Source organism: Varanus komodoensis, unplaced genomic scaffold (genome assembly GCF_004798865.1).
Source record: "Varanus komodoensis strain SLA01 unplaced genomic scaffold, ASM479886v1 scaffold3, whole genome shotgun sequence".
NCBI lineage: Eukaryota > Metazoa > Chordata > Lepidosauria > Squamata > Varanidae > Varanus > Varanus komodoensis.
This window is the reverse complement of record NW_025335761.1, coordinates 17,660,789-17,685,274: the sequence shown is the minus strand read 5'-3', so window position 1 is coordinate 17,685,274 and position 24,486 is coordinate 17,660,789. Positions and strand designations below refer to the sequence as shown.

The window sequence follows — 24,486 nt, the reverse complement described above, 5'->3', positions numbered from 1 at the left end:
TGAGATTTAACTTCTGTTTCAACATACATAGAATCAGGATCAGACCACTTAGTTTTTGCTGTATTAGCAAATCTGGAAAAAGTTTGAGGAAGCATTTTTAATATTTAAAACTTTATATATTTCAGTTCAGAATTGGACATGAGATGATGCATTGAAAAAAATCAATGGAATAAACTGAAACGGGGCTGAAATTGATTTTGAAAGCCTTGTCATATCTCCAATTGTTAAAATAAATACTGTCTACTGTATACTATACAATAAGATGTCCAGCTTTCAGATCTGGCTAATATACTGCTCCTTCAGGAGATACTTTGACTGTTTTTCACAAGACCTTAAATCAATATGTTAAAATTCTTCTAAAAATCAATTTCCCAGGCCATTGCTATGCAGCTGTAACTGGCTGGAAAGGACAACCATACAGATGAGATGAGAAGTTACAGGGATAGATGGTAATTGCATGAGCAATGAAGGTTAAGTTTCTGGTGAGTCCTCCTTATAAGATAAGTGGGGTCCATCTGAAATGGCAATTATTGGAAAGCATAAATTCTTAAGACAAGCTACCCAGGAAGATATACTGACAGAAGGATATGTATTACAGGCTGTATATTACTCCAGAGTGGTAAGTTACTTGCCCTGCTTCCAATAACCTGTAACAACTTTCCCAGATAACTCCTTGTTTTTTTTTATTCTAAGCTAGTTCTTGGATGAGATACAGAGCAGTGGTCTTATGGTGCCAATTGGTAGAAAAATCCATTACTAATAAATACTAATAAATTCATCTGCTACCGGTCTTCTGGAGAGGAAATCCCTGATTCTCTGGGTAGCTTGTCCAGTTGCCCAACGATTCCAAGCCTTTTGTGTGTGTGTTATTGAGAGCTGGGAGTTTTGTTGCTTTGGTCTTCTTTTCAGCGCCCTTGGTTGAACAGTTCTCCTGCTGTTCTTACAATGCCTGCGGATATAGGACTGGAAATATTGGGAAGGATATGGAGAAGAGAAAGCTGACTATCAATCATCAGCAGCAATGTTAAGGATTGTAGGTGCAGCCCAGAGTATGTGGTACCTGCTCAGGGATTATGTCCATGGTGCAGAGCAATGCTGAGCTAAAGCAGGAACATAGTTAATGAGCAGCTCTGTGCAATTTTCCCATCCCTTTGGAAAAGAGTGTGATGCTTTTCGCAAGGGAGAGGAAGAGTGAATGTGTCCCCAGTGGCCAGGTATGCAGGTCACCGATCCCTTTGATCAAGTTAGGCATAGCGGGCTAGGGGGAGTGAAACATGGATCGGGATGTAGATTTTGCTCCTGTAAGTCACCCATTCTTCTGTAGAACTAAAGGAGGGTTAGGGCAAAAGTCTACCCAGAGTTGGCAGGTCATCAGACTGCCACTGCAATGTGGCAAGGAAGGTAGCGTCTGCCCAATTGCCTGGGCCATAGGAATTCATTCCGTCTGTTTCTTCTGTCAAAGCAGCAGCAGATGGAGGAACAGTTGCTGCAGACAGGAAGGTGGAGTTGCCCTCTCCCCTGTGAATGCTATTCTGCCCACTGTTTCACAGCAAATAATTGCTCTGATGTAAATAGAAATATGGCACCTCTCACCGTAGCTGGGACACCTGTGACCAGGTGAGCTGCTTGCCTGCTCACTTTGTCACTTGTAGATGGGCAACACCTGCTCAGCCTTCTTATGGTTCTGAATCTTTCAGCTGGACTTGGGTGGGCAGTTGCAACAATACCCAACCGCAAAGCAAATGCCAAAACTGCCCAGGTCAAGTTTCAGAGTCAGAAGCATTAAGAGCGATGCGAAAGCCTTTCCAGATTACTATGTTTCGTCAGGCTATCCAAATGCCAGCAACAGCCTGGGGGACAGGTGCCTCACTGTGAAGCAATGCCCCCCATATCTGCTTGGGCAGCTTTTGATGGCTAAGGCATTACTGCATGTACGATAAGCTAGGGGGCTTTATAATGGAGAAGCTACTCTCTTGAGATAACCTGGCCTCAGAATATTTAAGGCTTTAGTGGTAAGACCAGCACCTTGAATACCGAAAAATGCAGTGCTATAGACATTTCTATTTGGCTGGATGCTCTTCTACACCCAATGCTGAGTGCATGACTCTCCTTCCTACAGATAAAATCATGTTTGATGGACAGAAACACTTGCCTCCTGTGGAAGCTCCTTATCCTATTTGAGTGCCTTTTTTCATTAGGTGGCTGTGGAGTATGAGGAAATTTCATCCTTGTTGAAAGTCTGCTGATGCCCGTTGGTATTTCAGCAGTAACAATGTTAGCCTAATATTCTAAAGAGAAAGATTATTTTTTTAAATAACCATAATTACAAGACTTAAGGTGGCTCTTTCAAAGCCAGTAGAAATTTTTATTTTCTGTCATAGTTTTCTCTTGTTAGAGCTAATAACTTGCTGGATGAAAGTGATGATTGGTTTTAGTGTTTTTTTATATGTTGAGTATGTTTCTTATGCATTATTATATCTTTATTACCACAAATCTATTCAGGGCCAACAGATGTTGAAATGTATCTTTGTATTTGCTTCATTCAAGGCCATGCTCTGGAGCAAAATAAAATCTAATTATTACGCTAATGTAAATTTATTATAGAGCTGTTAAATGTAATTGTGGTTTACAAGAATCATATTGTGCAGCCAAAATTATTTCACTGCATGGAGCTAGTTGCTTGGGGACAGAATTATGCAGTTTAAACAACTTCCTTTTCCACTGAGTTCTATCAACTAGCAGTATGAGAGATCAATTAAACCATACAATTGCAGGATTGGATTGTGCCTCAAGATCATCTAGCCTGATTCCCTGCACTGAGATAATGTCCCCAATTAGCTCATGCTACCAACCCAGAAGAGTGGACAAGGTCATGACAGACGGGCCTGCAAATCAGTAAACCTATAAAAAGTACATTTCTTATATTTTAAAAAACTGTACCTTCTGCTGTTACACTGTAAAAACTGCACCTTCTGCTGTTATCAGGAACTAGAAGGCTTGACGGTAATGAAATCTGAAAAATTTCAAGCAAGAGAAGTGTGGCACATGCCAATGAGGCATGATTACCAGATCACGTTGACACACCTGTGACATCAGTGGCTTTCCAGTCTGTGCAGCAGCTTCGATTTTGTGGCCAAGTTCTGCATTAGCAACCAGCTGATAAACACCTGACCTGTAGTACACTGTAGTCCATACAGGCAAAACCAAAACATATTTGTCTAATATTCCAAACAGTCTTAGAATAGATATTTTTCCTTCCAAGCTGTAGGGATTTCTCTGATGCTTCAGAAAAAGGAAGGAAAGCAGGAATACGATGTTTTCTGATCCAGCAGGTCTGTATGGAGGTACCTGCTCAAGCTGTCCAGCTCAGTCTTAGAACTAAGGCACTCTCTTTTTGCCTTGGATATTCTAGAGCAGCACTTTTCAGCCTTTCCACTGCTGGGGGCCGACAAAAACAGGAAAACCACCTTGGGGACCACTGAGGCAGAAACAAAAAGCACCACACACATAATGCAGTATTCTGTGTATTAGTTTCCAAACACAATAACAAAAAAAGAAAAGAAAAAGAAAATACTCTAAAACAACCAGAAACCAAGCAACAAAAAATGCCAACAAAAGAGCAAAATTGGGGCAGCGTGGTGTGCAGCCAACTCCCCCCGAGCTGGCTCCCGCCCCCGCAGCCACCCTGTGACACTGGTGCAACCCTCCCTGAGGGAGGTAAAAAGGACATCTACCCAGAATAGGGCCTTCTCTGCGGTGGGGCCTAGATTGTGGAATGCGCTCCCTGGAGAGGTTTGCCTGGCGCCAAGCCTATATTCTTTTTGGCGCCAGGTCAAAACCTTTTTATTTAAGTGCTATTTTAAAAATTTGTATTTTAATAGTTTTAATCAGTTGCTCTTGATTTTATTTATTCATTTTTGGCTGTATATTGTTTTATATTTGTATTAATTGTTTATTCATTTTTGATTTTAATGTTTGCAAGCTGTCCTGAGATGCCGCGCATAGAAGATGGCATATAAAAGTTTTAAATAAATAAATAAATAAATAAACAAACCCCTGCCAACGCAATGCCAACTGAGGAAGAGGTGGTGGGGCACAGTTGGCTTCGGCATGGCTCCACAACGAGCGAGATGCGCTCCCCCTGCACGGGCCGACAGCACATCTTCTGCGGACCAGTGCCAGTCCATGGATCATTGGTTGAAAACCACTGTTCTAGAGAGACTATCTCATGGCTATAGTATGAAAAGTGTTTTGATCCTCATTTTAAACCTAATATAGGATGTCGAGTTTGAATTCTTTGCAGTCTCAATTCTTTCTCAAGACATTAGGAAAATGAAAAGTTATTAATTTGGAAAACATGGGGAGCCAGAGCTCTTGCAATTAGTTGAAACTGGGCAAGTTGCTATTCCTTAACTTTATCACAGTTCCAAGCTATAATACTGAAAGGACCCCATGCAAAGAAATGCACGTGATATTCCCACACACCGTACTAGCTGGAGAGAGCAGGTGGCATCTCAAAGCATTGCTCCTGTTGAGCTGCCTTGCCCTCCGTGATCGCTCATGCTGTCAGCTCCAAAAACATGGAATGGCCTTGCTTCACCTGCCGCCCAAAGTGCCTAATTGTTCAGCTGGGGGAGGGGTGGCTTTTGGTGCACAAACAGGGTTTTTAACTTCCAATCTGAGATCTGTAATTAGGTGTCTCCATCTCTGGCTGAATGTCCTCAGCACGTTGTTGGCCGGATCTGAAAGCATCTAACAAGATGCTCAAAGGGCTTTGCGTGGACATTAAAGAAGAGTGGTGACAGGGCTGTGCCCTTGGCTCTCTCGATTATCAGAGGAGAGCTGCAGCAGGAGGAAAAGCAGCTGCCCATTATGAGTCTCTTGGGGCCTGTTAGGAAGGAATGAGTGGAGTGAGTTTAGCACCATTCTCTCAGTCCTCACTGAGTTGGCAGGTCTTCACTGCTGGCCACGCCACACAGCTGCAAAATCAAGGTAGGAGCAGTGTGGCTGATTTCCCTCTTTTTTCCACAAACGCCCAATGCATCATTGCTGCTTTGCTTCTTGGTACACATTTATCTGTATTACTTTGCTTTGCTTCTCGATATGGAATGTACTTGGAAAATCTAGTAGTTGTGCTTGAGTTAATTTGCTGACACATTCTCAGTGGCTTCCTAAGGGAAGGGCTTGGAAGACAAATAGCGAGGCCATGAGAATCAGTTTATTTTCCTCTTTATTCCTAATGCATTTTGACTGAAGAGTTATTTAGTGTTTCTGCAGCATTTTTAAAAAGTATCTTTACACTGTTTTGAGAATTTCTAAAGAAATGAGTTTTATCTCGTGCTCTCCCATAATAATTTTATCAGGTAATTTATATTCAGGGCCACAAAAACACTCAATATCTTGGTGTCCAGGTGCCTAGAAGTTTGTTGAGGCAGTTGAAACATTTATTTGATGAAATATTTATTTGACTGAATGCAAGCTAATGTCTTAACAAAAATACTACTGCTTCAAGTGTAAATATTTTTACAGTCTCATTTACTATTATTCCTGTCATTTAAGGATCTGGAACTGAAGCTGAGAGATTGTGATTTGCTTAAGGTCACCCATCAAGTCTGTGAGAAAGATCTGAGCATATGTCTTCTGTGTCTTTCACACCAACATGCTAACATTGTTAGATATTCCACTTGGAATATTTCAATAACATGGGGTGTCAGAAAGAGAGTAATTTGAGAGGAACATTTAAAACCAAAGCAACAACACCCACAGAGAATATTTTCGAGTTTTGGCAGAAAGGCCAGGAATGACTATTTGTATGCATTTAGCAAGCTCTCCTAATTTCATTTTAGTATCTGCACTTTCATGTAACATATATTAGCTGTTTTCACTGTAGTGAATTGGGCTTCACATATTAGACACTAGGGAGAAGAATAGAGTCTAGCAAGCATTTACGGGTGCAATCCTATGCGTATTTAGACAAAAGAAAACCCCTGTAATTCCCAGCATTCTCCAGTCAGCCATACCATGTGGGAATGCTTGCTATTAAAGGACTTTTAAACTGTCTAAACATGCATAGGATAAATTGAATTCAACTGTTTGGCAGCTTGTGATGCATTCACCAAATGAAATGTTTATTTTTACAACAGTCTAATAGATCTATTAAACATATTTTCTATATACAATAATCCCCTAGCAATTTCTTAGTGCATTCCACTAGCTCCACATTTCTGAAAGTTCTGTGCAAAGGGGCTGCATTTAGGTATCGGTCTAGCAATACGCTTTGAGTCAGTGTGGAGCAGTGTTGATTCTTGTAGATCAGTTGCGTCTAGACTTCCATTAGCCTATCGTTTGGAAGACTGCATGAAAGTCTGTGGAAGCCTTGGGAAGTCAGGAGATTGGGCATATCGGTCTGTTGCCTGGATCTTGCAAATGCACAACAGATAGGCAGAAGTGTCCTTGAGGATCTGGGATTTCTGGGAATGGCTAGCTAGCCCACACCTGACTCTATACCTTCCCTAAGCTGGATAGCAAGTTCAAAAATGTTCTGTAAGAAACAGTATCTACCCGACTTAAATGCAGACAATGAAGGCAACTGGAAGAGCAGTTTAAAAAGCCTTAACTTGCTTGGGAACCTGGGAGTGGGTCCCATAATAAAATGTTCCCAGTCCCTAATAGGAATGATCCTGGTAAGGGCTCTTTGGGAAAGACAGCTTCTAAATATTATTTAAACAGAGAGGAGAAAAATTCTGGTAGGCGGAAGGAACATGGCATTTCCCCCCTTTTCTAGCCCCCCGAAACCTTCTGCTGATGCATATTCCTACTCCTGAATATGATAAACTACCAGTCACACAAGCAGACCAATTCCATTTCTCCTCCATTTTCCTTGCCTTTCTCCCCTGACCTACACTTTCAACCTTCCTTGGCTTAGCTGTGAAAAGCACAAAGCTCCCTGGCAGACTATGTTTTGCTTGATATTTAAACATTCATTTCCTCTTTAATTTGCATGCTAGTGTATTTCTGTGTACCTGGAGAGTCTCCTGACCGTGCAGAAACCACTAGTATATTTTTTGCTGTCCTGTTTTGCTTCCAGACTAAGACCATCTGAACTCAGTAGTAGGAAGAATAATGATTTGACTTATTTGAGACTTTATACAAAGAATGCTACAACAAAGTGTTGCAGCATGCAACACTCCTGTTCTGGGGTTACAGGCAGATCAACGTCCCCTTTCCTTGGATATTCTAATCCATTTTCCTGAGCATGTTCAGTCCTTATTGGACTGTTTGGCATGTGTTTCCTTTTAGGCCCCCTTTAAAAGTGTTTTCTTTTTCTTTTTTGTGCTTCTAGAGACCTTGGGGTTATCCCAAACATGCAGATAGCTCCCTGTTGTTTCTTAGGAGCTTGGCTACAATCATGCCAGCACTCACCAGCTTGAGTATACTCTTGGAAGGAGTGATAATGAAAGTGTCCTGCCTCAGCTCCTTTTCATTTAAGAAGACCAAGAAACAGGCAGTCCACATATTTCAACACTTTTATTGATTGATTTATTTAGTATATTTGTATTCTAATAAATAAGATCCTCTGGGTGCAATACAACTAGTTAAAGATAAAAATGCCATTTTGAAACACAGTTGGAAATACAGTACAGATGACTCAAACAGTACATTGCACAGCAATAAACAGTACAGGAATCTTTGAGATAAATTTTCTCTCCATTTGTTCTCTGCAAAATATAGCAGTTTGATACCAACTTTTTAAAAATTTCCTGCAAGAGTTTAAATTCAAGCATTAAAATGGGCCATGGGTTTTTGCTTTACTTACATTGTGGGTCAAGTAATAGGGATTTCATGGTCAAGGGAGGAGGCTCCTTTGGACACCCTAAAGTAGGTAAGCAGGTGATGGTAGACCACCATGTTCATGGGAATAAGAAATAAAGCTAAATATAGGAATGTAAACCCCAGATTTCTACCAAAGCCCTTCTTCAAGCATGTTAAATTTTCATTAGCGTGTGTTTTCAAACAGCTTTTTAGCTGCTGCTGATTACTGAAGCCTTTAATTTCTAGTCCACTTTCTTTTCCTTACCTAGACAAACCTGCATTTTATATTTTAAACAAGCCTTGATCCTGCCAATTTAATGACAATATTTAAGGTTTGAAGATTTGCTTTTATTTTTAGCCTTGCAACTAAGGTAGTCTCAAGCAGGGATTGCTGTAGTTTATCATTTCATAGTTTCTGTTAATACAAAGTGACAGGATCTACTCATATTTCATTGCTGGGAGAAATGCTTGGTGCACAGGGAACTTGAGCAATGGGTGATAGTTTGTTTTCATCCAGCTTGTTCCTTTTGTCCGATTAAGTCCTGGGTTTTACTGTGCATCCTGCTTTGAACAGTGATGGAAATGTGAGATAATACTGTTGACACGCAGGAGCTGTTGGGAGAAAAACTTCAATCATTGATCAATTGCAGCCTCCTTGTTAGTGAGTCTGATTAAACAAGGGTGCACCTACCCAGCCTTAATTATCACTTTTAATAAGCTTCATTTCTTCTGAGCCAGGCTCCAGTTTAGTTTTTATTTTTTATTTTTTGTTCCTTCCCCTCCCTCCCCACTTTCTAATTGAAAACAGGGGCCTAGGCGGTTGCTCTGGGATTTCTGTGTGAAGAGCTTCCTCAGTAGACTGGCATCTCTTTACACAGATTGTATATCCATAGCATTATCCCCTCCCTTCCTGGTGCCATACAGATCTCCTCTCTCTGCAATCTCATGGGGAAATGACTCTACTAGCACGTATTGTGGAGCCAGATTTCCCATACTCTTCAGACTACTGGAAAACCCCAAGATATGGCTTGCCCAGGGTCACTACCTTTTCATTTTCCTGGTGAGAGTCTCACGCTTTTAACTCTTGTCAGGCAGACAAATTCAACAGTAAGGGTAAGCTCTCATACGAATCTTCTCAACTGGTTTGCTTCAATGCCAGGAAAAACGGTGGCAATTAAACTTCTTATCTGTCATGCACACAAAAGAGAGTGATGGCCTTAATTTAGCCCAGAAGGAGGGGAGAAAAGAGGAGAATAAGATTCTTGTGCATGTGTGTGTAGACGCATCTGTTATTGTTGACGTTTCTTTTCCTCTTGTGGCAACTCTGCCACTGCTGTGAAGCAGATTAGGCCTCCAGAAGCGCTTTCTGTCTGACTGCCATGTGGTGCTCTGTGGCTAGGCAGTGCAGGAGGAGAGCAGAAGCCACCCAGAGACTTTTTTAGTAATTCGGACAGCATACAAAAACCTTAAAGAAATAAAAACAGAACACAGGCTGGGCAAGCGGAAGGACCCAGGATCGATCCTTGGTAGGCCGGCAAAACTGGGGAGTCACTGCTGTTACTGTGGACAACCCTGGACTGGATGGATCAAGAATCTGACTCATTCTAAGGCAGCTTTCTATATTCCTATTTACATGGGTCAGTCTAGGCACATGGGATTCCCAGACACATGTGCATCTTTTCCAAACCTTGGTGCCTCCTTTGCACACCTCTTCCCACACTCAACTCTCTTCCCCTTTCCACCTCACCTCTCCAGTCCATCTCCCTCTTCTCCCCCTTTCATCTTCCTTTCTCTTTTTCTCATTGGATGCCTCTTTGCCCCTAACCTTCCTGCCATCTGGTTGCCCAGTCTGGCAGTTTTCTTGGCAGGGAGAAGGGTGTGAGGAAGTATGCTAGTGTGCATCCCAGGGGTTGCTTAGCAACCAGGGTATGCCCACACATCCCTTCCCATTCTCCAAGCTTGTCCCTGGTGATCCAAGGCAAGGCAGGGAGAGCCATGTAGTCACTGGAGAAGTTCTTGCACGGCTGCAAATGGGAGCCATGGTGGAAATGGCTAAAGTAGCTTCCCCAGGGACAGTGCCCATGATGTTGTCTTGCTTCTGGGCAGTGAATCAGACTGGTCCACCCTTCCTGGGCAGCTCATGTATTCCCTTCACATACAACCACTCCTGTTGACTGAAGCTCCACACACAGTACGCTTCTCTGCTTCCATATTTTAAAACAAGAGGGAAGCTTCCCTGCAGCACTAAGGACCCAAGAAATGCCATGCTGGGTCAGACCCAAGGTCCATCTAGCTCAGCAGTCCATACACATGGTGGCAAACCGGTTGTCAGAGGATCCCTCAAGCAGAATGGATGCAAGATCTTTCCTAGCCCAAGCTCCTCAGCAGCTGGTGTGAATGAAAGGGATTCCAGAGGGCTCCCAGCCAAATCAGTTAGAAGTCACTGTAAAGTTATTTTTTCCCTTTTCCTTTCTTAAGACGAGCCATTACTAAAGGAAGATAACAAATCCTGGACGCCCTGAAAGATGCTGTGGCTGAGGCAGGGCGTTGTGCAGTAAAAGCTTTATCTGCAAGAACCCCAGGATTCCAGGCCTAGCTGGAAACTGGCAAGGAGAGTGATGATCCTGATTACCACTAATAAATCATACCAAACATCTTATTTCCATCACCTATCAATAACAGCTACCCTAAGGTGACTATGTAGTAGGAATATCATGCTGTGATATTCTCTGAAAAGACTGGGAGAGACTTTACTTTCTCATCCAACCTGCGATTGCTCAGAAGGAAATCTGTTTTTTTCATGGGTCTTTTTCCAGGAAAAAACATGGAGAGGTTAGGATTGCAGCCTTTAAAGGAGTCAGTCATTAGTCCAAATGGCATGATTTTTGCTTGCTATTTGGTGCCTGTGTAAAAAGGTGGTACTCTGACCCATATATTTATTTTCTGTGAAATTACATGTCATGTCTGCCTGTCATGAACAATTTGTTAGAAAGGTTAAGACACATTAGTGAAGCAGGTGCTGTTCTTTCAAAAACACGTTTCCCCCCTTTATACAAATGTGAACCTTACCTACCTCCAATGTAGCCTTACCTCAAGAAGCCAGTTTAGAGCATGGTTCAAGTATATAAATATGGGTCTCCCTAAATGCAAGTGTATTTGGCCATAGTAGTCAGAAAAGCAGGCCACTCAGCCACTGCGTTCACACTATTTAAGCCACGCAGCCTGTCCTGCAACCCTTAGCCTAGCCAACTGCCTTCATGAGCAGTTGTTGTATGCATCATGGACATCAGCTTTGTTTATTTTGTGAACATAAGCAAATATCCTTCCGTGCTAAAGATAGTTTTCTGAGCTCTGAAATCAGTGAAAGTAGAACAGAAATTAAAGCACTTTTGCAAAATTTGCTAGGAATAATGAAACAATGCAGGGAAGCTGGTGAGAAGAACTTGAGCACATAAAAAGGCAGATGACATGGATGAAGAACTGAAAACACCCAGACAAAACAGGAGAAGAGTACCAAAGAGTTCTACTGGTGAACTGTCTCCATGTCCTAACCACATTTGCCTTTTACCACACTGAGGACTTGTTTCAGTGATCAAATCCAACTTGCTTATAGTTTTCTGAAACTACATCCATCTCCCCTTGTATTATGTTTTCCTTTATGTTATGGACAGATATGCAGTAGCAAAAAAGTCAGACTAGTTTCAGACCTTGTGTCTGGCGTTCATCACAGCCAGTGGCAAAGGCAGTTCAATATAATAAAGTGTAGTGAAATGCACGTTGAGGCCAAAAAATCCCAACTTCAAGTGTACACTGTCAGGATCTGAACTAGCGGCGACCAAGCAAGAAAGGGGTCTTGGGGTGATGGTGGACAGCACAATGAAAATTTCAGCCCAGTGCACAGCTGCTGTGAAAAAGGCAAACTCCATGCTCTGCATAATTAGGAACAGAATATAAAATAGAACTGCCAAACCCTTATTTCCCTTATGCAAATCTTTGGGGCAACTGCACTTGGAATATTATGTTCTGTTCTGGTCACCTTACCCTAAAAAAGAAATCATTGAGTTGGAAAAAGTACAGAGAAGGGCAACAAAATTGATCAGGGGCTGGAGCAGCTTCCCTATGAGGAGTGCCTACAACAACCAAGACTGTTCAGCTCAGAAAGGAGGCAAAGAAGGGAAAACAGGACAGAGGTGTTTAAAAAAAAGCACAGTAGGGAGCAACTAGAGAAGGAGGCATTTTCTCCCTCTTCCGTAACGCTTGAAAATGTGGTCATCCCATGAAGCTGATGGTAAATGGTTTCAGGCAGATAAAAGGAAGCACTTCTTCGCAAAGCATATAGTTAAACTGTGGAATTTGCTGCCATGGGAAGTGGGGATGGCCACCAATCTGGATGGCTTTAAAAAGAATTGGAGAGATTCATGAGGGAGGAGGCTATTGGGGGTTGCTAGCCTTGCTGGCTGCGTGCTGCCTTCTTTACCAGAGATGGCCTGGCTGCATACAGCCGTTGCTGAGGAGCTTGGGCAGGCAGAGGATCTTGCTTCAGGGATGCTGTGGGGCAGCTGATTTGCCACCATGTGTACAGAGTGCTGGACTAGATGGACCTTTGTTCTGATCCAGCAGGGCTTTTCTTACATTCTTAGGTTCAGAGTCTGGGTAAAAAGTATACAATTCAGCCATAGGATTCTTAAATGTTTTTCCATGGAAAAATCGAAGCTATATATGCCTTCTCCATTGTTGTTCAGTGGGCAAATAAAAGACTTCGTTAGAGGTTAGTTCTGAACTGTATTGTCCTCTAAAACACAGTAAATTATCAAGTAGCACAGCGCACCCTTCTTCTTCATTGCTTCTTGCATCATGTGTTGTGTGCATGCGTCCTGGCAAGATTCCCAGGCATACACGACCATTTTGGTGGGATTGATAGCTCTGAATCTAAGGATGATGGGGAGTTGGCAGACCTAGATAGGGCCGAGAGCTCCAACTCTGATAACAGAATTGTTGTTGTAATGGGCAGGCCTCCACCTGCAGCCCCAGTTCCTTGGTACGCATCTGTGTCTGCTCAAGATGAGATTAGTTCAAGGACAGCCATGGGGCCCAGTCCACATTTATGTGGGAATGAAGAAGAATAACATCTGGAGGAGGGGATTGGGAGATGGCAAGTATCTTGCCTGCAATTCTTCAGTCAGTTAATCACATACCTTTTCAGTGATCTTTGATCCATCCTTGTTGTTTATGACTCTTCCTCCATTTGTTGTTTTGGTCCTGGGGAATAAGATGGTCCATTTCGTGAGACTCTTCCTTTTCTTTCTCTTCTGCAGGCTTGGGGACCAATTCTACAAAGAAGCCATAGAACACTGCCGCAGCTACAATTCCCGGCTCTGCGCTGAACGCAGTGTCCGACTTCCTTTCCTGGACTCGCAGACTGGCGTAGCTCAGAATAACTGTTACATTTGGATGGAAAAGAGGCACCGGGGACCAGGTATAAATGGCCTATAAATAGTGTGAAGGCCGTGTGGAGTCCAGTTACTCAGAATGCTAAGCTTTTGAGCAGCCACATGACAGAGAACTTGTCTAAAATGGCTGGCTGGAAAGGGATTCCCCTTGGTTGCTACAGAAGGGAAGGAAGCCCTCATTATTCCTCCACCCCCACTCTCTGTCAATAGAGATGATTTCTTAACATGTTCCCCAATTCCATCCTTAATGCTGTGTCATCTCAGCGCCTTTACTTCTATCGATCTCCATTGCAATGAAAAAGCCAGGGCCCAAGTGAGTGGAAAGCATTCTTAAATACAGTTGAGAGGGAAGGCACTCGTACATTGTTATCGATGCATTTGAAAATAATGAATTTTATTTCTCAGAAGGAAATGTACTTTTGTGGTCCGCTTGCCATTTGAACATGACATTATCTATTACCTGCTTGAGAAAGAGTCTGGAACCACCTTCCCTCTTACTTGTGCTTCCTTTCATTGCAAAAAAGACAATGAACTTGAAATAGTAAGGCTAAAACTATACATTGCATGGAATCCTGTAGTCTCCTCCACACACACACACCTTGAACAGCCTAAGGGTAGACAATTCATTTTTTCCCTTATGATCTATTTCCTTTCCAAGCAGCATTTTCACATCACCAAATAGATGCATGGGAAAAATTCATAGATCTTATTTTTTTACCCTTCTGAGTTTGTTCTGCTAAAGAAGAGCCACAAGGAAAGGGTTAAGCAGGATCTTATGTGTACCCACCCACCCACCATGCAGATTCATAGCCTGCCTAGGGAAAAAATCAAGGCCAGCTTCAACTTGAAAGAAAGTTATTGGGAAGGGAAAAGTAGATTGTTCACACAGCCAATTTAACGTTCTAAATGTTTAATAACCTACTTGATAAGCGTATTACAATATGATGATGATCAGCTGATGAAGCAATCATGCCTGTCCTTCTAACACCAGTTGGTCTGATTCAGGACTGATTTCAGTCACATCCTGGCACCAGCTGAGTCTGGCAATGGAGACAGTCTTTGAATCAAGTCCAATATTTGCAAATTAAGTTTCAGTAATTTCTTCCTTTCTCCTCTCAGTCATATTTTTAAAAAGTTGTCTTACCTGTAGATTTTGGGGTTTGGTTGTTGTTTGTTACTGAAGCATGGCCAATCAGTGCAACAAGCTTTTCTCTTTATTTTCAAGTTAATGGGCACTATGGGCCCAAATTAGTTGTTATTTCCATCAAGTCCATATTGATAGCCCTTTGGTTGCCATCACTGCAATGTAGCCCTTTAAAGGCCCAGCTCACACATCACAATATTCCATTGCCAGCTGCAATGGGTGCCAAGGTATGATTTTTAAATGTAACTAATATTGGTATTGAATCATGGGAATGACTAGTAGTTGAAGAATGGGCAAAACTGTTATTTTTGGGGAATAAGGAATTTGGGGATGCCGGTTCATGTAGTATGATTGGTGTTGCTGTAAGGAGTTGCTAAACTCCCCTGGTTGTTTAGCATGAGAACTCCCTGACAAGTCAGAGTTCCTAGTTCACATGTCCTGTTAAACAACCCAGCGATAGAGCATTCCTGGGTTGTCTCGCTGCTGCTGCTGCTTGCAGCAGGAGCGACCAGGCCACGTGCTCCAGAATGCTTGCTTGTTCCCAAGAGCCAGAGCTGCAAAAACAAACTAGGGTGCCATTGCATGTGAACCAAGCCACAGGGTGGGGTTGAAAGGCTCCTTTTTCCATTCATTCATTTCCATTCATTTATTCTACTTGTCTGCTGCCCCATAGCCCATAGGGCTCCCTGGGTGGCTTACAATAGAACAACAACAACAACAAAAACCATATTCCATCCACATACAATAATATATTAAAGCAATACAATCTAGCAATACAATATTCAACTGTGAGCAATACGAAGTCAGAACAAAACTTAGTACAATAATATAATACATAATGTGATACGTAATATCAATACATGATACCATACAATGCAGTACATAATGCAATGCATAATATCAGTAACAGTTGCACTAAGCTGCTGGCAACAGCGGTTCCCCATGTGGAACAAGCTGTCCATGGATCCTGGCAGCTCCTTGGCATGAGAGTGTGGGGCTAAAGTGGGGGGCAGATGTGCATGGAAGCGTGTGCAGCACCAGTGGCTGTTCGCATTCTTTCCTTTGCCTTCTTACAAGAGCTCCTGTACCTGCATCCCTGTGACGCATATTCTGTAGCCTGCTGTTCGATGTGTGTGAAGGGCCCCTTTCCCCCTGACACGCTATGCAGGCAACATGGGCCACAGCGGCCTTGCCGTTCCTCCTGCCCATCATGTAGACAAAGATCCGCGTGGGGTGGTGCCAGGACTAGAAAGAACGGAATCCAGTGCGAGAGCGGACTTCGCCCTTGAAGAGACAGCCAAATAATTAAATAAATAAAGTCCTCTGCTCTCATTTAAGAATCTTTTCCATCTCTTCTTACCAGACAAATCTGGTAGTTCTTTATGGCTGTGAGGTAAGGGCTAATCTGCAAATTCAGAAAAAGCATGTGATATAGTCTTTTTTGGGGAATGTACCATGTGAGAGTGAAGGGGGGAATTTGCATTACTCAATAATACCCATATCAAACACCATAAAAAGCATGTCAAGGATGGGGTTTCTAACTTACCTATCTCCCTAGTGTATTAGTTTACTAAATACATATGGCCCCCTTCTGCCAACTTTCCAGATTGGCATGGTCCTAGTGACTGAATACATGGGTGTGCTCTAAGTTTGACTTTCTTCAATGGCTATACAGGCATATTTTTCAATAGCACTGAACCCCATCAAAAATTCCTTCCCGTTTACTCTGTTCTTTGGGTTAGGCGTACATCTGTTTCATTACTCCTACCTCCCTAACCTGCAAAAAGATGCAGAAACAGCTTTTCCTCTTTAACGTTTCTGGATGTAAGAAAGTCCCTCCTCTATTGCATCTACTTGCCTTTGTACAGTTCTTTGAACTCAGGCTGTATCTCATGGCAGGCAGTTCAGGGTTAATTTCACACAATACTGCCCATACCTCCTTTCCGCTTTTCCCTTCCTTACCCCTTAGCCTTTCACTCTAGCGTTGAGTTATGACTCTTCCACACTAATGAGATAAACAACATAATTCATTGTGGGTCCTGCTATTTCCTTTATAATCAAATGGTCAGAACCTTCTGTGGTTGCCCTATAAGGCACTGAAATGAATGGCCATTCAGGGGAACAAAAGCCAACACCAAACTGTACCTGGATTCTTGCATATGTAATGCCTTCTCAGTTCAAATGGACCTATCCTTCTGTCAGTTGGGAATTCCTGTTTTTCTTGACTTATTTTTGATAAAAACAAAAAGCAGCATATTTCTGGAAGCTTCTCTTGCCACAGTAGGGTCTCCCATATTCCCCTTCTGTTCCAAAGTCAGTGGGTTTTGCTTTTGAAGACTGGTTGAGCAAAATGAAGTATCCCTCTCAGATGAATAAGATCGCAGTAGCATTACTTGTTAGCACACAACCTTGTCAATTAGGAGAGGAAAAACAGATCTTTATGTAGGGCATTTTCCATCCCTGTTGCGACTCTTTCTACTCTAGCTGCTAGGAGTTATTTGCCCAATCAGCTTTTTAAGTTTTAAAACTTTATGCTTGGTAGGAAAAAGGATGAGTGACTGAGGTTTGCTTCCACCCCCTGCACCCTTCAATTTTTCTCAAAAGGCATGAGCTCTCAGCTGCAGAAACAATAACACGAACAAGATGTCCATCCTGCAATCCCTGACAGTGGCCTTCATTTGTTTAAATTAACTGGAACAATTGCTACTTAGGCCAAGTGAGATAGCAAGCATTTATTCACCCTGCTTTAATGTGTGCTGCGTCTTGTGTTTTGTCTTGCAATTATTTTATATTCTCAAGATCAATGTCTTTAGGCCACCAGTTACTGCTGCTGTTCTGACCAGGGAACATGTGCCTTCCCAGCCTTAAGAAATGCTGCTCTCAGTTTGAGTGACCTAATTCTCCATTGATGGATAATGTTGGAGGAGAAAGCAACTCTCTGAGGTGCAAGGCTGTGGAAATTGCACTTTCAAAGTGAGGAGGTTGCCTAACTTATTTTGAGGACATCCTCCCTTTTTAATAATGGGATGCCCTCTTGATGGCATCCCTCTAGCACACTATATTTGTTGCTTCTTTCAGAATTAGCTGCATCACAGCATGTTACAGAATTGACACCACAGTGCTGCAGGGACAGGTATTTCAGCACATTTGATCTCACAACCCTGGAAAGGAAAACAGGTGGAGAGAGAAGATTTGCTGTGCAATTCATACATTTCATATGTCACATTGAGCTTATCCAGTGGGAAACTTCATAGTGATGAATCAGCTGTTGGTTTCCACTTTGCATGGCATGTGTAGACATCCTTTAAAAATTGTTTGGTATCCTTTTAGTTACAAGCAGGGGTTTTCTTTCTTTGATTTTTAAAAATATTTCCTTTCCCTTTACCAACATTTGCCTCCAAACTGCTGTTTGCCATGCAAGGAAATATGTATGGGTACAGAATTGTATTATATTTCCCTTCCATTGACTTCCCAGTCATAAAACCTGTGTATACTTCCCAGTAAACCAAACAAATGTGCACACATATGCCAGACAATGAAAAAAACACACTCATGGAGGTGGCAGATAAGGAAAGAGCAAATGGGGTGACAAATACCAGTGGGACTTCCTATCCCCAGAAATGGGCCTATTCACGCCATCCCATTCAGCAACCGGCTCTCGTTCTTTTTCTCATTCTCTCTTCCCCACCCTTTTTTTTCTTGTTAGGGATCAGCAACCACAGCAGCAAATGCTACAAAAGGAAGCCACAAAAAGAGGTGGGATTAATATCTCCCTTGTCAGAGAAGCTGCAGATCTCGGGAAGTGTCAAAAACATGGAGGTCATTATTTATTTATTTCATTTTTATACTGCCCATTAACCGAGTTTCTCCGGGCAGTTAAAAAAAGTTAAAATTTAACAAAGTTTAAAAGACCCACACAATTTAAAAGAGAAAGCCCATAATAAGAATTGCTATGATTCAGCATATAAGCATAGGAGCAGTACAGGATAAAATGGAATATACAGTGGTACCTTGGCTCACGAATTTAATCTGTTCCATGATCCTGGTTACGACCCAAATTGGTCGTGAGCCAAGTCAAATTTCCCATAAGGTTCAATGTAAAGAAGGTTAACTGTTCTGTAACTATTTTTTAAATCACAAAAATTTGAAACAAAGTGACAAAGAACAACAAAGATTGAGGCCATCCCCCCCCCAAGCATGAGCATGGCCAACCCACCCCGCAGCACGACCATGATCATGTCCGTGTTCCCTGCCTGAGTGCGATCGCGGCCATAGATGGGCGCAATCGCGGTTGTGCTTGGGCAGGGAAGACAGGTGGGATCACAGCTATCTCCCCACCCCCCACCGAGCACGGCCATCTCCCCTTCCCCTGCTGAGCATGATCGTGGCCATCTCCCCCCCACCCCCTGAGCATGACTGCAATTGCGCCCATGTTCCCTGCCTGAGTGTGACCGCAATCGTGGCCATAGACGGGCGCGGGCACGCTCATGCAGGGAAGACGGGCATGATTGCGATCGTCACCTGATGCAGAGTTCTTGACCTGAGGCAAATTCTTTCTGAAATTTCTGTTTGCAACCTGATTTGGTCATGAACTGAGGTGTTCGTGAGCCAAGGTACCACTGTGTGTGTGTGTGTGTGTGTGTGTGTGTGTGTGTGTGTGTGTGTATAAAGTTATAAAGGTAAACTATTAAAATACTGGGAAAATAAAAAGATCTTCTCCTGGAGCTAAGAAGAATATATGGTAGGTGCCATGTGAGCCTCTCTGAGGAGCTCATTCCAAAACCAGGGTGCCATAACTGAAAGGGCCCTCCTGGTACCTTGGAAGAGGCTCCCAAAGAAGGACCCTTGCATTGCTAAGTGGGAAATATTGAAACCACCCCCTTTTTGGTACACATAATTTTCCTATTCTTCTCTCCTTTACCAGTGATTTCTAACTGACAGCTTGGCAACCATGCACAAATTAGCCTCCAGTCGCACTTTGTCAGTTTCCATATGTATTAGCAAGTGACCTTGCTTATTTTGACAGTTAAAAATTACAACAACATCAGCCCCACAAAGCTACATGTATTGGACAGTTGTAAATGCACACTTGCACATCTCCAAAAGAACATCTATTTTTTAAAAAAATTGTGAAGACATCTACACACACATCTGGGGCCCCAATTTTTGTTGTCTCCAGAGGGAAAAATAGGCAGCAAAAATGATAGCAGATGGAGTAGGTAAGACAAGACAAGATGCCTTCTGCTGTGAAGGCCACTGGGATAACAGCAGTAGGACCATGGGGAAAGGAGGCAGAGAATAACTGATGGTGAGCCTGCTCATCTGTTGGGTGCCCTGCAAATTATTCTGGAAAGAATCAGCCCACTGTGGCTTACTCACAGGGTGGCTGAGCATGAGGTGTGAATCCACCCATTCTCTTGGGCCCAAAGTGTTGGGCTAGATATGACTGCATCGCGGAAGATATGGCAGCGACTGTTAACGTCAACAGGTGATAATGCTGATATAGCGAAACAACTTGGAAAGATTATCTTTTGAGGTATACAGTGTGTTTTGCTTGCTTTTCATGATAGTTATGCTGATAATATGGAGATTCAAATCACCCTGTTCAATATTTACATATGCAAAAGCTGTTTTTTTTTAAAAAAAGAATCTATTTGATCTCATAGGTATGGAAGTACAATAATGTCTCTGTTACTTTATTTCTTTTTAACCATTTCTAATGAGAATAAGAAAAGTCCTGTTTTGCATCAAACTATGCACTGTAACTTTTAAAACTTTTGGTGGGTTGTTTCTTTGGATTGTTCTCTCAGAAACCATTTTTAATGACTTTTACATAGCCTTTTTTGTTTTACTGAAGTAAGATGATGGACATGAACTAGATGACTGAAAAGTACTTGACACTTAAAAAATGAGATAACATATTCTACTGTCATGTGCTTATTATTTAGTTTGGTGTTAGCAACGCACTTGGCCACTTCTATGCTCACTCCAGATCATTTATGAATAAGTTGAAAGGCATTCATCTTAATACAGTTCTCTTTATTTTCCTCCACTGGGAGAACTTACCATTTATTCTTCCTCTTTGCATCCTTTTGCTGTTCTTTAGCCAGTTAGTGATTCATAAAAGGACCTCCCCTCTTAACTACTAAGTTTGCTGAGGTATCTTTGGTGAGGGACTTTGTCAAAAGCCGTTTGCAAGTCCAGGTAAGCAGTGTGCACAGAATCATCACTGTCTGCATGTTTACTGACACTCTCAAATAACTCTAGTGAAGGTATTTTAATACCACTCTTTTAAAGAAAGTGGTGATTTTGGAGGGTACATTCTGCAGACTGTGGGCCACAACACCCACTGCGGGGTATCAAATGGCCCTTGGACCCCTGGCGTTGACCACCCACCCCTGTAATAAGAGGAAGCCAACATATCTCATTTTGAGAATGTTTGGCCCAGCTACCATCATTTCTTACAGAATTGTGCTGAGATTAAGTCCTGCAAACTAGACAGGGAAGTGTGGTGGGCAGATCTCATATTTGAATAACTGTTTATCTCAGAATAAAAAGGAAAGAAATTTCATGAATGCAAAGGGGCGACTTTCAAAGATATCTTGCACTAACACAATACTGTTGACTCCAGAAAGTCTGCAATTTCTAACCCATTTGTGAATCACCCAAGAATTTGTCAGCCTTTAGAAGGAGAAGGGTGGGTCAGCCTAAGTGCATGCAAACCCCTATGGCCAGGGAATCTGGATATTTCAGAATAAAAGCTCCAGTTATATTTGTAAAATGTAATGTCATTTACTTATGATGATTTTTTTAATGAAAGAGAGGGGACATGCATTAAGGGTTCCTCCCCACATTCCTTCTGCTCATTATTGTTGTCAGGACTGGAAAAAAGGATTTCTTCTGATGCTTGTGAATAATTATGTTTGTTTTAGTTGGCAATTTCTTTATCCTGCAGTGATTTAGCATTACTGGTCCAGCACTGTCACATTAATTATGGATCCCCAATAGTGTCCAACATACTGAAACCATTTCCGCTTTAGATTTTACAATTGTTTTTACAATTACCATAGATGCAGCAATTTTGAAAAAAAAAAAAACCCTGTCATTTCATCTCCTATTCCCAGTCTGCTGCAGCATGATGGGAAAAGAAGATCCCATAGGCATGTGTGCATATGAACACTGCGCAATTGTACTCTCTCTCTCTCTCTGTCCACAAACACACACACACACAGTTGCTGTGTTTCTGACTATCCAGGATGCCATCATGTAGCACTGACTTCCCCAGGGAACAGAAAGGTTTAAGCTGAGTTGGACACTACAGTAGTACATTATGCTATAGGGGACCATATTTATGTGAGTGGTGCCTGTGCCCTGTTATGAGAGAATATCCTGTGGGAGAAGAGCTTCAAATAAATGTTTGGGGTCATACAAGATCATATTCCCACAGAAACTCTTGCCTGAGTGTATATTACATTACATAATGTTCCAGTGAAAGAACAGGGATTTGGGATTTTGTGAAAAAATCATACTTCTGCCCAATGGAGGCAAAACTAAGAGCCCAGTCCTGTGCTTTACTGAGCAGCTGTGCAGTACCCCAGCTCCTAATGCTAGCACTGCAGGGTTTCTCAGTGCGGATGGTGTAGCAAAGGGAGCTCTGGACAGAACTCCCACTTGGGAGACTTGTGCAGGAGTTTGGTTAACTGATTTCATTGGGCCTTCTGAGCCAGGATCCACTTTCCAGGAGTCAATGGGAAAACTTATTCTAAGGGCAACAGGAAAGTGCAAGTGCTTTTTATAGTTACCTTTGGACCTTTCTGGATTTGCACTACTGCTCCTTCTGTGGCTGGCTATTTGTGTAGCCAAGTATTTGGAATGCCTACAGTTTCCTGGAAATGAAATACAGGGGCTGCAAGTTAATATCATGTACCTATGTCATCTATTTCTAGAATCATCGAATCATATAATAGTAGAGTTGGAAGGTGCCAGAAGGCCATCATGTTCAACCCCCTGCTCTTGCAGGACACTAAGTTACACCATCACATTTAGATCTATCTATATCCTTTACTATTTACTCTATCTCATCTACATCTATCTATATCCTTTATTATTTTGGAGGGCCATATCAGAATATACATTAATCAGCCAAGTTTGAAGCATAACATAACAGTGTCATAACTAGATCTTGACAGCAACTACAACGTAATGCATTGCGCTATATATTTTTGTGTCATACTTAATGGGTAGAACCACCTTGCTTCTTGCTTAACTATTGGCTCAAACACATCCTGTGGTAAAAGGTCGGCTGATTATCTCCACATTATGATTGGCTCCTGCAGGTTTCATTGACAAGGCCTTTGCTCAGTATACAGGTATAGAAGAAAGTGCAGGACAACAGTCCTTGGAATGACTAGAGCTTTCAGCTAAAACCTTCTAGAAGCTGCCCTGTTTCAAGTCATCCTTAAGAAGAGGGGCTGTTATTTGGTTGTATATAGTTCCTTAACCAGAAACAGTGGCTCTCCAGCCATGGTCCCATGCGGCCAAAGATATTTTGAACTGCAAGTGAAACATCAAAATTAGCTGAGGGTCAGCCCTGACTAGACAAGCAAATCTGTAGGCTGGTGGTTTGCCTGTTTGAAGAAATGATACTTAACCTGTTCTGGGTAGCGCTGCACTCTCCTGGAAGAATCAGGCTTGCAGTGTGAGGAGCTAAATCCCCCCCACCCCAGTGTGGCCATAAATATCTTTGGTAACATGATGTTCTTTGTGCCACCTATGGCCCTTCCTGGTCAGAGGAAGTCCAGCCTCACAGGGCTGACCATGAAGGGGGCTCACAAACTTTTCTTAGAGTGCAGCTGCTAGAATGCTAGCTGATATCACTCACTGGGAATAAACTGCCTGGAAACTTTTTGTGAAAGACAAAAGAGAAAACTATAAAGAAAATGTATTATTTATATTTATTTATTTATTTATTTATTTGTTATTAAACTCACATTCTGCTGTATTAGCCCAAGCACTCTCTAAGCAGATTACAGTAAACTAAAAACACAATATAGCAACAAAAACAATCAAATAAAACACAAAACAATATCCTGAAGGAAAGAATTTAAAGCAGTGTAGATTGAAACAGCAATCCTATAAATCCACCTTTAAAATTACCAAGAGAAGATCAATTATTAAAATGTCTAGAAAATAAAATTGTTTTCATGTGGTGCTATAAGATTGTAATGAAGGCACCAGGTGAACTGCTTTGGGATGCCATTCCATGGGTGTGGCAGAACCGCTAAGAAGGCCCCTCTTCTATTTGCCACCCTCCTGACCTCCTTGTAGGATGGCTCTTTCAGAAGGGCCTCCAAAACTGATCTTAGGGGCTGGGTAGGTGTGTACGGGAGCAAGCATCCTTCAGATATCCTGGTCACAAACTGTTTAGGGATTTATATGTTAGAACAAGCACCTTAAATTGGGACCAGAGCTCAACTGGTAACCAATGAAAATGATACAATATCAGAGTCACATGAGCGTGTGGTCCTGCTTACACCAGCAGTTGTGCTACCCTGTTTTGTACTAGATGAAGTTCCCAGTCAGTCTTCAAGGGCAGCACCACACAGAACCTGTTACAATAGTCCAGTCTAGGGGTTACCAGAGCATGTAGGACAGTGGCCAGGCTCTGCCTGTCCAGGTAGGGCTGCAGTTGGTAAATTAAACACAGCTGAAAGAAGGTGCTCCTGGCCATCAAGTCAACTTGTCACTCGAGTGATAGTTTCAGGTCCAGGAACACTCCCAAGCTATGGACCCTGTTCCTCAGGGGGAGTGCAGCCCCATCCAGGACGGGTTGAAGGCCCACCTTCTGGGCAGATGGACCATCCACCAGCAGTACCTCCATCTTATCTAGATTGAGATTCAGTTTGTTGGCCAGTCCATTATCGAGCTCCGGCAGTGATTCAGAATGGAAGCCACGTCACCTAGGTTCAATGAGAAAGAGATGCAATGTTGTGTGTCATTAGCATGCTGATGGCATCTCTTTATGGTTTCTTGCTAGAGGAACATCCGTTGGCATTCTAGAATCTGTTGTCTGTAACAGTA

The 24,486-nt window shown here is 42.3% G+C and overlaps 1 protein-coding gene across 6 annotated transcripts in view; it reads left to right on the top strand.

Annotated features, from left to right (window-relative positions):
- Positions 1–24,486, top strand: part of DPF3 (double PHD fingers 3) — a 216,858-nt gene that overhangs the window by 84,709 nt on the left and 107,663 nt on the right. For all 6 annotated transcript variants that reach the window (XM_044437153.1, XM_044437157.1, XM_044437152.1 and 3 more), the window contains exon 2: positions 13,128–13,288. In XM_044437153.1, the coding sequence (XP_044293088.1) occupies positions 13,128–13,288 (161 nt within the window). The remainder of the gene's footprint in view (positions 1–13,127; positions 13,289–24,486) is intronic.